The sequence below is a fragment of the Pseudozyma hubeiensis genome (genome assembly GCF_000403515.1).
Source record: "Pseudozyma hubeiensis SY62 DNA, scaffold: PHS4, whole genome shotgun sequence".
Taxonomy (NCBI): Eukaryota; Fungi; Basidiomycota; class Ustilaginomycetes; order Ustilaginales; family Ustilaginaceae; genus Pseudozyma; species Pseudozyma hubeiensis.
The window spans coordinates 164908-177580 of NW_012133786.1; the positions used below are offsets into that span (position 1 = coordinate 164908).

At 55.6% G+C, this 12673-nt stretch overlaps 6 protein-coding genes across 6 annotated transcripts; 3 read left to right on the plus strand and 3 right to left on the minus strand.

Annotated features, from left to right (window-relative positions):
• Nucleotides 1-453: 453 nt before the first annotated feature.
• PHSY_000160 (potential fungal zinc cluster transcription factor) lies at nt 454-3138 on the plus strand (the record flags this gene model as incomplete). The annotated part of the gene is made up of 1 exon (XM_012330803.1): nt 454-3138. One exon carries the CDS (start codon nt 454-456, stop codon nt 3136-3138), a length of 2685 nt encoding a protein of 894 aa, XP_012186193.1.
• Nucleotides 3139-3392: 254 nt separating this feature from the next.
• PHSY_000161 (short-chain dehydrogenase) lies at nt 3393-4580 on the minus strand (the record flags this gene model as incomplete). Its single annotated transcript, XM_012330804.1, has 1 exon — nt 3393-4580. The coding sequence occupies one exon, from the start codon at nt 4578-4580 to the stop codon at nt 3393-3395; it is 1188 nt and encodes a 395-aa protein (XP_012186194.1).
• A 680-nt stretch (nt 4581-5260) lies between these two features.
• On the minus strand, nt 5261-7526 carry PHSY_000162 (hypothetical protein; the record flags this gene model as incomplete). The annotated part of the gene is made up of 3 exons (XM_012330805.1): nt 5261-5347; nt 5440-6176; nt 7469-7526. 3 exons carry the CDS (start codon nt 7524-7526, stop codon nt 5261-5263), a joined length of 882 nt encoding a protein of 293 aa, XP_012186195.1.
• Nucleotides 7527-7648: 122 nt separating this feature from the next.
• Nucleotides 7649-9103, minus strand: PHSY_000163 (hypothetical protein; the record flags this gene model as incomplete). The annotated part of the gene is made up of 2 exons (XM_012330806.1): nt 7649-7790; nt 8925-9103. 2 exons carry the CDS (start codon nt 9101-9103, stop codon nt 7649-7651), a joined length of 321 nt encoding a protein of 106 aa, XP_012186196.1.
• Nucleotides 9104-9183: 80 nt separating this feature from the next.
• PHSY_000164 (hypothetical protein) lies at nt 9184-11496 on the plus strand (the record flags this gene model as incomplete). The annotated part of the gene is made up of 1 exon (XM_012330807.1): nt 9184-11496. One exon carries the CDS (start codon nt 9184-9186, stop codon nt 11494-11496), a length of 2313 nt encoding a protein of 770 aa, XP_012186197.1.
• A 156-nt stretch (nt 11497-11652) lies between these two features.
• PHSY_000165 (hypothetical protein) lies at nt 11653-12360 on the plus strand (the record flags this gene model as incomplete). Its single annotated transcript, XM_012330808.1, has 1 exon — nt 11653-12360. One exon carries the CDS (start codon nt 11653-11655, stop codon nt 12358-12360), a length of 708 nt encoding a protein of 235 aa, XP_012186198.1.
• Nucleotides 12361-12673: the final 313 nt, after the last annotated feature.

The following is a 12673-nucleotide window of genomic DNA, read 5'->3' on the forward strand; positions in this document are numbered from 1 at the left end:
CTTAGTCCGCTCAGGCAGTTGGCCCAGCCGTCCACTTGCACCTGCGACCCGTTCCTGCTGAGACATCCCAGACGACCCAGACTCTGCCATCTCTGCGCCACTCATTCGTCCATGCGTCGCTAACCTTCTTCGCTGATCCTTCTTACCTGGACCTCTCGCCTTTGCGACCACCCCCATCACTTTGTACACCACCATCACCGACAACAACAACAACTTCTGACCGCTCCATCCGCTCCATTCATCTTTGTTATCACATACCTCGATCTCACCTCGAGACGCATTGCGACCACCACTCATCATTGTTCGATTCCTGCCGCGCAACCGTGGCCAACTATCTAAGCATCATAAATCACTTCGCCTCAGCATCCAGGCGTAGCGTCGCCTGAGCTCTTCAGCCCTATTTCGCTACTCTTCCTCGCCAAGGTCGCGGCAGGCGCCCCGTTCTCTGCCCACATGACCACCTCGGCGCGGCGTCAGCTCTTTCGGCGCTCAAAAGCTGGTTGCTGGAACTGTCGATCCAAGAAGAAGAAGTGCGACGAAGCGCGCCCTCATTGCACTCGATGCCTTCGTGCTGGTGAAGGCTGTCGCTATCCGGACGCAAGCTCCGAGTCCCTAGCGGACTCTGGCCATGCCATGTCGCCAAGCGATCATGCCTCGCCATCTATCACCTCCTCCACCTCCTTCCAGAGCGGCTTGACAATGCATACATCGCCTATGCTTTCGCGCTCGTCATCCACCTCGGGCTACTCGTCGCAGCATCATTCACGTCGCACTCCATACCAACCGCACCAACATCACCCGTACGCTCCCGCGTCGGATCATCATTCGTACTCTGCATCTCTAGACCACCATCGACCTGCTCCTCAGCGTGACTACCATCCGCACCGATCTGTCTCTCTTCAAAGGCCCTCGACGCCTCCGTCTTCAAGCGTTCACCATCCCTACTATTCGACTGCACATGTCGCTGGTCAGCCGCCCATGTCGCAGCAGCAGTTCCCGCCTCCACCTCTGTCAGCAAGCGCCGCTGCTGATTGGGACCACACTTCGCAACAGCATCTGTACAAACGTGCGAGATACGATGTTCCTGCGGCATCCGCTTCAAACACGGCAGTGTCTCCAGTGTATCAAGATCCTCGCTCACGTCAATCTTTCGAGCCGCACCACCGAGCCGCTTCGAACCACAGCCAAACGAGCAGCAAGGGCAAAGCCCGAGACACGCTGCCGCCCATCTCTCCTATCCGCCCAGAGGCTGTCTCCATGATCGTCTCGGCGTCACTTCCGCCTATGAACGGTGCACCGTCCCCTCCACACCGCAACGTGGCATCGCCGAAGCTCGCCGCTCGCTCCGCCGATACATCGCCTGCTGATCGGGTCAGCCCGGCCGTTGCCAATCGTCAAGCGCACGGCTCGCCGCCCAACTCGCATCAACCCGCTTGGTATCCTGGGTCTGCACCTAAAACGTACTCTAACGCGCACGGTCGTGCCCATGCGGACGCCACGGAGCTCGATGCACCACCCAGTCCTTCGCCGCGACCCTCTTCGAGTTTTGCGCAACCCCGACATAAGCTGGTGTTCGATTACAATTCAAACGATCCCGATCCGGAGCAGTTCCTGTCTTCCATCGAAACGCTCCCACATTCCGTCGTGACGCAGCCCACCAAGGGTGCCCATGCATACTTTGGTTTTCTTCAAGGCATCGCACGTCTGCCTCAAGGTCAAGCTATGGCACACGCGCTTGCGGCTGTAGCTGCATCACATCAAGCCAATGGCCGCGTAGACTCGGACGAGCAGGGCGAACATGCCGACGTCGCGAGACCTCGCGTCGACCAGAGCAGAACAGCATTGGCAGAGCTTGCCAACCGACATCACCTCTCGGCGATTAAAGCGCTTCAGACGCAACAGCAGCCGAGTCGACGCCGTCGATTCTCGGTCATCGAGACCAACCCAAACGCCAGCGCAGAGGAATTGCCAGCCGGGAGCAACGCTGCCACCATGATACTGCTCATCCTCGCTTGCAGCTCGATTGGCAAGTCTCTTATGCTGCCTTCGTACTTCAACCAGTGCGAGCAATTCCTTGCTGATGCCGTCGAGCACGTGTCCACACATCGACTGTTTCCGTCGGTCAGCGGCGAGGCCATCGTGGGTACACCGGAGGACCCACCAATCTTCTCTGCGGACAATCTTACGAACTACGGCGGTCTCCTTCTTCTCGGTACTGTGGTTGGCCTCTACGAATGCTATCTGTCTCAGTATACCGCAATCACCGACTGGGACTACAACCCAGCTCGTCTCAAGAGGCTCCTGCCGTTCAACTGGAGCGAATCGGATGCTCTTGCGTTTGATCAAGTGCGTAAAAGCGTCTCCGAGACCACATACAGCGTCTCGATGGTCACCATCGAGTTGGTGGTCGAGACTCTCGATACGATGCGACGATTCAAGCGAGCTGAAGCTGTTGCCTACGGCAATCGACAGAGCAGTCGAAGCGGAGCCGAGGACGGCGCGGCAGCACTGGACAGTTTGGCGCTCAGAGAAGAATTGGGATTGGTGATCCGCGACCTGGAGGCAGGGACGTTCTGGAAAGGCGCTTCGCGAACCCTGAGCGAGGCCGAGCAGCAGGCGGTCCTCAACGGCAGTCCGAGTGAAACTCCCGGGGCAAACGCTGACCAGCAGCCACACGAGGACGAGGACGCCAACCAGGCGAGCGCCCCTGTGACTCGAGCGTTCAAATCTGGCTCGCTCTTTACACCGTCGTCATCTGGCGAGCAGAAGTCCATCGTGAATCGACTTCGGCTTGCCAATCATCTCTATCGCAATGCCCTGCTCGTCGATCTCTACGTTACTGTCTTCAACCGACCCGCCACGAGCCTTGCAGTCCGAGAACTCGTCTCGCGCAGCATCGCATTGCTGTCCGCTGTTCCGGAGAAGCTCGAGCAGGGTCTCATGTGGCCAGCCATCGTCCTTGGTTCGTATGCACAGGACGAGGCGGAGCGTGCCCAGGTGCGCTCCTTCATTCGACAGTCGCAGTGGAAAGGTACGGCAGGACCATCGACTGCCTCGGACGTCCTTGAACGTGTCTGGGCTCAGCAGTGCTCTTGGAGAGACAGCGTCAGCTACTTTGGCAGCCCGTACATTTCGTAAAAACTTCCAGCCTAGACTTTCAGCAATAGACTTTGTATTTCTAAATCAAATGTAATGGTGAATGTAACCTAGACATAAAGTATCCTGCAACAGATCTGGTGCGTGTTGTGCTGTCTTCGTGATGTGCAGGGTATGTCCACGGTAGAAACGGAAGGCTCTGAGGTAATGAGGAACTGTAATGGAGAGAAACAGAGCATAACGTCGCGGGATCCGCAAACAGAGCATCGACTTTAACGGCTTCCACCTTCCTGACTCTACTTGGTGGACTTGCCGAGCGCCTTGACACTGTCAAAGTGATCGGGCAGATCAGCCGCCACACCACGCTTGGCCGCAGCCACGTCCTCCAGCACTCTCTGCCACAACCTGCTTCTCGCCAGGACGTCGTCCACCTCTGGCCTTCGGATATCGACGATGTTGCGGTTGACGAACTTGCCTCCGAACTTGGCGCTCTCGCCGACAGCCGGTTTGTTGCCGCCTTTGGTGAGCTTGGAGGGCAAGCCGAGGCTCGGTTCGAGCGCTGCGTGGATGATCGCATAGCTGCCCTGTTTTGTGTCGATTGCGAAGCGATTGACGATGGTGTTGAGGAGAAGTCGGGCTAGGTATGACGTCTTTGTGTCTGGGTTGTGCCACACATTGGATCCAACGAAGCCCGGGTGGATGCCGTGTACGATGACGTGTCGGTAGTCGTCGGAGCGGGAGAGACGATCCTGCAGTTCGACAGACCACATCAAGAACCACAGCTTGGAATCGCAGTACGCCTGAACGCATCCTGGTCCCATCGGCGTCCTTTTCTCGTTGTCCATGTTGGCGAAATCTAACTTCCCGCCGTTGTGGAAGATCGAACAGGTGTTGATCACCCTCGGCGCCGAGCTCTTCTTCATGCTCGGCAAGAGATAGAACGTCAGCAGACAGTGGCTGAGAAAGTTGATCACGTGGGTCAGCTCAAACCCTTCCTCCGTAATCCTCCTTTGACCAGCTGAGAGTCCTGCATTGTTGACCAGGATGTCGAGAGTGCGACCCGATTGCTGCCACTTCTTGCCGAACCTCTCAATGTTTGCGAGAGAGGAACAGTCGATCTCCCAAAGCTCGACTTTGGAGTCTGCTACACCGGCAGTAGAGACGATTTCGGCACGAGTCTCTTCAGGGTTCTGTTCGTGGGTGGCAGTGAGTCGACATGCGAGGATGACGGTTGCTCCGGCTCGAGCGAAGTAGAGTGCGGCCTGCTTGCCGATTCCAGAGTTGGAACCGGAGATGATGACGGTTTTGCCGGTACAGTCGTAGTCGGGAAGGCTGTGGTCAGGGAAGGGGAGGGTGGCATAGATGTCGCTGGTGTACTTGCGAAGCTGACAGTAGGATTCAGACCATGGTTTGGTGACGGGGAGCAGACCGGCGCCGTCGCAATGCGTGTCGTAGACCGTGGGTACAGATGCAGTCGGTGGCATTTTCGAGCTAGATCCGTTCTTGTTACCGGGCAGAGGGCTGGGGTAACGTGGGAGGGTCAGGAAGACTTCAAGCAGGGGAAGGGCTGGAATAGCGCGGTGTGTATATATATGCTTCTCGACAGACTCAGGCGCGGCCCTTCTGCGTGAAAGAAGTTCCCAGCTCAAGATTGAACAAGGTCGCGGTGCTGTGTTCGACAGACACCCGCACGCAACGAGCTCTGTCGGCCCTGCATTGCGCGCCAGGGTCCACCTGAGGGCCGCAAGATGAACCGTCTGCAGAGCGCTCTATGCGAGCCTCCCGACGAGTTTGTGCGACTTTGCAATAAGGTGAAAAAGTCTTGTGAATTCTCCACGCGTCGCAGCTGTCAAGACACGCAGATCCTCGCGGTGGTAACCAGACATTGCGCTTTTGCGGGGTGACACATCGAAGACACCCTGTCCTACCTTTCAGACAGTCTCATATGATGTACGCAACGGCAAGCAGGGACGACCATTACAAAGGCGTTGCAGCCCGAAAAGCACGATCTTACTCTCGATGCCTGTGATAGCGTTGTTCGACAGCAATTGAACAACTTTAAATGAAGCTTGGCTCGGATGTAGCAACTCTGAGCTTTGGGTATTTTTTCTGATCGACACTTGACAATTGTCAGCTTTGGGCAACGCCATGCATGGTCCTAGGTTCAGCGAACATACGGCGCGACGGCCATCTGCATCATCTTGAGGAACGAGTCGTGCGAGCCGGTCTCGCTCATGTGGTCCGCTCCGTCCTAGAATATGTTTAAGTTAGTGGAAGAGGGTCAGCTTCAATCTTGGGCCATGCGAGGAGCACAGTCCGAAAAGGCTGGTGTGACAAACTTACGTTGACAATGTAGAAAGGAATGCTCTGGACGCCATTCATATCGGCCTGTTGAAGCTTGTGCCCGAGTTCGTATTCGAGGTCATCCGATTCGAGCCATTTTTGAGCTGCATCTTCCGAGTCGAACAAGTCGAACTCCTTCGCGATACCAGCAAGATACTTGTTGTCCGACATGTCCTTGCTCTTGGAGTGGAAGTCTTGGTACAAGCGATCCATCAGCCTTACCTGCGACGACTGCAAAGCCGCTGTTACATCATCCTCACCCGCCTTTCCTTGGCTCTGCTCGTCTAACTGGCTAGCCTTCAGCACCAATCGATGTGCGTTCCATGTCGCTCCCACTTTGCCTTCGCTCGTCCAGTCGAATCTCGGCATACCCAGCTCTTCGCCCGCTGTCGAGATCTTGGCGTCGAAAGCGTCTAGATTACTACCAAACTTGGAGGAGTAGTAGAATTTCTTCGTCGGCGGCGCATTCTTCTCGTAGGCTGTCCTCTCGATTGCATCGTAGAATTTGTCGGGCGTGTCGAAGGAAGTTGCGGGAAGTCGTGGATCCAAGATGTAAGGCTCGATCTTGAGAAGCAGCTGAACGTGAGGTGCGATCTGCTTCTTGTAGTCGTCCGACTCGAGGAAAGCTTTGAGCCGGCGAGAGCCTACGAAGCACCAGGGACAGATGACGTCTGTGACAACTTGGAGTAGGAGTTCTGGCTTGCTCATGGTGTCGATCTTTTGGTCGTCAATAGTGGCTGTGATGAACCAGGAGGCGATGTTGCAGGCTGACAGCAGGACAAGCTAGCGTTCTTCGACCTTCAAAAGGTTGGCCCGAGCAAGCATGGCCGACTTGGCTCGGTGTGGAGGCGGCAGATGGCCGACGATCGTGCAGATTTGTAGGTGGCCCAAAGGGCCCCGATCAGATCAAACTCTAGCCCATAAAATGTTAGACCCCATAAACAAGTGTCCCGAATAGATTTCCGGTCCGTTTTCACGCGCTTCTGCGCTGATGCACAGCGTCAGTAACACGTGGCATGGGACGAGATTCTGCTCATCGTAATCCGCACATCTTGGCATAACGGCAACTGCTGCTTTGCAGGGATATTGTACGACCTCGTGACAGAAGGTATAGCGTATTGCTGCCAGCTTTCTTCATCGATCCTTATACGCCTGCACGGTCTTTGACCCATTCGCAGCAACCCGGGTTTTCTTTCTAGCACCTGAAAGCGCACGCAGCAGATACAGTAGCTTGCTGATGTCGCGAGAGTGGTGTGTGAAAGGTCAAAGTGCTAACAGTCGAGGGGCGTGGCATTGCTTTTGTCTGAATGCAGACGGCAGTGGGAGAAAGGAGATAAGCTGATTAACAAGTGATACCGCGGCCCGCTTCGGTCCTAGATGGCACAACGTGTAACGTTCATCTCGTTCTTTCAAGAATCACGCGAAGCCCGATTGGTGGGCGACTGCCATTGCGTTTGCGATCCAAAGGGAAGGATCGCCTCACTGCTGTGGATGGGGCGAGCGAAGAGTGCACAACTGGCAATCATCGGACGAGAAGCTCCATTGCCCTTGCTGAGTTAAGCCTCTTGGTGAGAAGCCGGACGTTCGAGGGTCTAGACTAGACACGGTGAAATTTTGACAGCAAAGAAGAAGATGAAAACTCTCCGATGCTCGCGTACGGAGCTTTTTTTTCTAGCGATTCCATGGCAAAATATGGCATCAGCATCAAAGTGCCGTTTGAAAGCGCGTCCATCGAGACAGGAACGTGTTGTCTGTCATTTTAAAATAGAGTTGCTGCAGCAGACCGCAATTGATCTGCAACTGGACGTCAACCACAAGAGGGCACTCGGACAGAGCAGAGACTAGGAAACTGGCAAGACGTGGCGCCATGTGAGTCCATCACGCTTGCTTCAGGGTCTTGCATCTTTGACCGGACTGCAGCATTATTGAACCCACCTGGTGCGAGTCCGTGAAAGGCGTCCGACAATACAGTATGTGGCTGTGATGATTGTGCTTTGATCCATTCTTACAACTATCAGCTTGTACGTACCTCGCAGTGGTGCCAGCGTCTCATCAGCGTGACCATCTCTCAGCCTGCACCGCGTCATTTTTGCAGTAGAGAGATACGCGCAACTTCACCTCCACGGACCTTGGAGATGTGTTGCAAGCTGTTCCGTGATGGAAAGGGCCGAGACGAAACCTGCCGGTGAGGGAGGTAGCCACATTTCGATCACAAGACGATGTTTCGACGATGTTCTCGAAGGGCTTGCGACACTCTGCTGGATCTATAGCAAACTGGACCGGTGACACTGTAGCTCGGTGGTACCGACAGCTGAGCAGAGACAGCTGCACGAAAATCCGAACTCGTCAACCTGCCGAAGCGAAGAAAATCTCCGACTTTTTCAGGGTGCCACCCTCGTTGGCTCCGTGTCGATGTCATTGGCTCACGCAAGAATATCATCTTTTTGCCGTGGAAACTTGTCATGCCGTGTACTTTCATAGATCACATCATCGGCTGAAGTTGAATGCGACAGGCTGTGTGTGACCCACTTTGTGGGTACCTGTCCTTCTTCATGTCCGTTCAGACTGAAACCATGTTACCACAAGGGGTGAGGAAAGTGCCGAGGGGTTGTGACCGCCTCGACACGGTTCCGACTGAGCTCGGCGTGCGACAATGAAAGATGATTGCGTCGGTGGGCTGGAACAATCGTAAGATAGGCAATAATGCTTTCACAGGTCTTGCTGCGTGAAGGTCTTGCTGGATTGGTCGCCCCTGTAATCTCTGTGGGCTGTCAGGGGCTCGCGTGCCGCCTTCTATTGCTCGCTTAGCTTTGATCGCTCGAGCTGACGGTAGCTTCGAGGCTTTGAGAACTTCGGCTGCTGCTTGCGTGGATTTATCTTGTGGCAATCAACGGCATAAGTGAGCCCTTGAATCATACGCACGGCCAGCCACATTATCGGATTCAGATCCTTCGACGACAACGTGCTTGGCCATCGAGTCAGCAACCAATCGGGTCGGTTGCCGCTCCAAAGTTTTTGCGTGGCGATCGAAGCATGCCGTGCTTCTACAGTGTAGATTGCGACCCTTGTTCGCTTGTGGACTCATCGTAACCTGCTGAGTCTACTTGACGTCCTCACCTCCAGCTCTGCGAACCGCATTCGATATAAGAGGTCGACAGTCGTGCTGAGTACCCTTGCTGTCCTCATTACCACCACCTCATCCCACCCTCCCTTGGCTACCTTCAAGCACAATACTGCTGGACGGCACTGCATTTGTTTCACACTTTCATCCAAGCCAAGCCTAAGGAGCCAAAAACGAACCTTGGCTTCTTGGCCTCCACTTTACACCATCACGTTCACGCTGCGTGTGCAAAGGATCTGCAAGTTTGTTTTTCAACTTTGTTTTTCAACGGACGTCGCGTAAGCCTTCTCTTCTTTTGCTTGTCGTGGATCGGCACGCCACGCTTCGAATGCGACTTTTCAAACGCCAAATATAAATTTCGCACCTTTCGGACTTTTCAGATCGACCCAAAGGCAGCCAAGCGAGGTTGCACCTGCATAATTGCGCAGAAGGCACAGAAAGAAGTCTTGTGACCGCCTCATTCCGGACCTTGATTTTCCTTCCGCTTTCGTTGGCGCAACCTCTGGACTTCACGCAACTGGCGCACGATCGGTCGGTACGCATATCCGGCAGTTTAGCCGGCAAGCAGCAGCCCTCGATCTCAACCACTGATCCTGTCAGTCATCAGCTTCCAGATCGGCAGCATGAAGTTTGGCCTTCCATCCGTCCTCCACACCTCATCTTCCTACTCTACTTCTTCACCTCCCGCTCCCGCTTTCGACCGCGTCCACAAATACCGTCCACCCCCCACCTCTTTTCACTCCTCGGTCCAAGTTATCGACGAAGAGTTTGGCACCCCTCGTACAAGCTCTCAAGTCAAGCAGGCATACCTTGATTCGCATCCCAACTCGGACGCAGACAGCAGCAACGACGCTGTCGATAGCGCTGCTCCCACTCCTTCCCTCATCCGGTCTTCCATCAGCTCCCCTCGTCAATCTTGTCAACAAGTCATGACCGACGCAATTCGCGCTTCGGGTGACCACGCAAGGCCTTCCCATGGTCGTGGCACCGCTGCCGAGCAGGGCGCTGCTCTTCGTGCAGCTGCTGATCGTGAGGTCGGCCGCAGCTCGCCCTCCGGCGTTCACAAGAGCTCCCGGCGCTCTTCTCGCCGAGTCAGTGCACATGAGTCGCCTCGCGATTCAGAGCGGGCACTGGAAGACGAGGAACATCAAGCAAATCGATCATCGCGTCGCTCGTCAAGGCGACATGGGCGCAAACGTGATTCCGCTGTCCAGCGTGATCAAGAGCCCCTCTCCGAGAAGCGCGGGCAGAGCACGGCTGCGGCTCAGGGTGCCGCCTTCCGCAGGGGAGAAGATCCAACCTTGCCATCCGCCGAGCAGACTCACGAGGCTCGCGAACGTCATCTTCGCGCAGCTTACGGGGAGACGCCCAAGCTCGGCAAAGGTTCCCCCAACAAGCCTCCTGTCTATCCCATGACCGGTATCGACAACCTGGCACTCCTGATGGAAGACGACTCTTACACCACCTCGTGCTTCTCCATCTACATGTTCAAATCCGAGCTCGATCTCGAGACTGTCGACAACTTCTTCGAGGTGCTCGCCGAGACGTATCCCAAATACAGGTACGTGGTCGACCTCGACCCCAAACTCTCCAAGAAGCTTGAGAAGGAGACTTTGCGTGGTAAGCCTGGCACGTCGCCTCCTCGCCGTGACTTCGATGCGGGTCGTCGCACCAACTATGGCAAAGGTCTCAAAGCAGGTTCGCTATTCCGCCCGGCTCGATGGCGATACGTTCCTGACTTCGATATCAAGGAAAACATCGAGCACGTCGCTCAATGTCCCGGTGACGGCGACGATAAGGCACTCAACAAGCTCGCCGGTAAGTTCCTTGGTCGCCACTTTGACTATTCCAAGCCCATCTGGGAGGCTCTGGTCGTCAATGGCCTCAGCACTTCCGATGGCGGTCGTAGTGCACTCATGATCAAGATCCACCACTGCTTCTCGGACGGTCAAGGCATGATCCAGAGCTACCACGCCGCTCTTGGTGCACTCGAGCAGGGCATCGGCATCCGCGACATCCAGAACAAGGTCGACTCCAACACCTCGCAAAACAAGCGACCCGGTCAGCGCGAAGACAAGCCTAGCATGTGGGGCACCATTCAGCACGCTGGTCACTTGGTTCGCGGCCTCTACTTCCGCAAGCGCAAGTCGTTCCTCTATCAGGAGAAGCGTAAACGCGCCGAAGGCCGACTGTACTGCCACAGCGAGGGCATCGATATGGACGACATCAAGATGATTCGCAAGGCGTACGGCACGCCCAAGCTGAACCTCACGCTCAACGACGTTGCGCTTGCCATCCTTGCCCGTGCTCTTCGCATTGCCTCGGAGCGAGTCGATCCTAGCAGAAGGCACAAGGATAAGCGAGTTGCCATCTTTGTGCCCATCTCTGTTCGTCCTAAGGGTGACTGGTCTCTCAGCAATGCTACCACAGGGTCGATCGCTTGGTTGCGTTTCGAGAAGGAGGACAAGCCCGATTTCGAGGAGCAGCTGGCCCAGGTACATCGCGAAATGGGCCGTGTCAAGCGCTCGTATGGACCCAAGATCCTCTTCAAGGTGTTCAACGCTTTTGCCAAACGTCGCATCACCTACCTGCCCAACTACCCAGGTTTGCGTCAGATCTACTACCGTGCCTTCCGAGAGTACCATGTTGCCACCAATGTGCCCGGTCCTCCCAAGCCTGTCAAGTTTGGCGATCACGAGGCTTACAGCTACCACGTGCTGCCACCTTCGAGTCCCGGCAAGTCGACCATGGCCATCGGCATGATCTCGTACGCCAACGACTTTTCGCTCGCAGTGTCGTGCGACGACGTGCCGGAGTTCAAGCACCTGGCCGAGGAGATCTGCAAGGCATTCCAGGACGCGGCGGTGCAGATCATCGATGCCGCCAACGAAAGGATGGCCAGCAACAAGGAAGCAGCGCCTGGTAAGGCGCAATGAAGCCGAGGCTGTTCCGTCGACGGTTCGGTCGCTGTCTCTCACACGAGAGACGGGACTGAGACCGGAGTGGGGAAGAACAGCTCAGGTCACCATCACATCTCTGAACGGGTCTGCGCATCGACCTTGCCGCGTTTCTCGCCGGCAGAGTCGCTGGCGATGGACTCGGGAGAAGAGGTGGAAGAGGTCCGGAGAGCAAGCTTGAGTTCCTCACCTTCTCGACACTTTAGCTCGCTCCCTTACCCCGGCTCACGAAGATCGAGCAAGATGTTTGGATTCGGTTCCAACCACAACGCAAAGGACCTCGGCGTCGAGGATGAGCATCACTTTCCCGTGTTCATCAACGGGGTCGAGTCTCATACACCGTCCAGTCATGATCCCTCGCCCTGGACCTCTACTGGTCCTTCGCCCATATCGACGCCTGCGTCGTCGATGGGACACGTTGAATCGAGCGAGGAGAGTCCCAGCAATGGCCGCTCACACGAAAGGAAGCGCTCTTCTTGGCTGGGACATTTGCCAGCATCGTACTTCACGTCACATCGGGCATCGACCTGCAACGCAGATGGCACTTCGCCTCCGCCGGTGATGGCGCGTAGCGGTAAGAGGCTCGGTTCGCGTCCCAGCTCGTCTTCGTCGAATTCTGGCAACTCAACTTGCCGCTTTTCCGGTTTTCGCGGCGGTCGAGACAACAAAGCAGACGAAATCGCCAACGACTCGGTGGACGCGGAGGAGAAGATTGAGTCGCTTGTTCCGAACGCGCAGTTCTTGGGCTTGATGCTGCTCATCATCTTGCTAATCTCGTCTCCGCTCATAAAAGTCCTCTCTGTTTTGCTGTTCTTGGCGCTTCTCGTCGCGGATGACTCTTAAGGTCGCGTTTGCTTTGATATACCCGCTGCACTCTTTATCACACCTCTCTGTCTTTAGTGTTTCATGGATTCATGTTGCTTGATAATGATGATACTTAACAATGAACTGTACGAACGGGGATCGGGCTGTCTGAGATTCGGATGAGCAGGGTTGAGCATCCGAACATTTCAAGGGTGACTGGACGGAACCAAGCGTGTGGGTGTTGTGGGGGAAGTGTGCATGCTAGTCACGTTCCTTTCTGCTAGCCGAACCCCTAGAGGAAAGAAAAAAGGAAGACGCAGCTCCAGTCTCTGGTACTTTTTGCCGAGTGCAA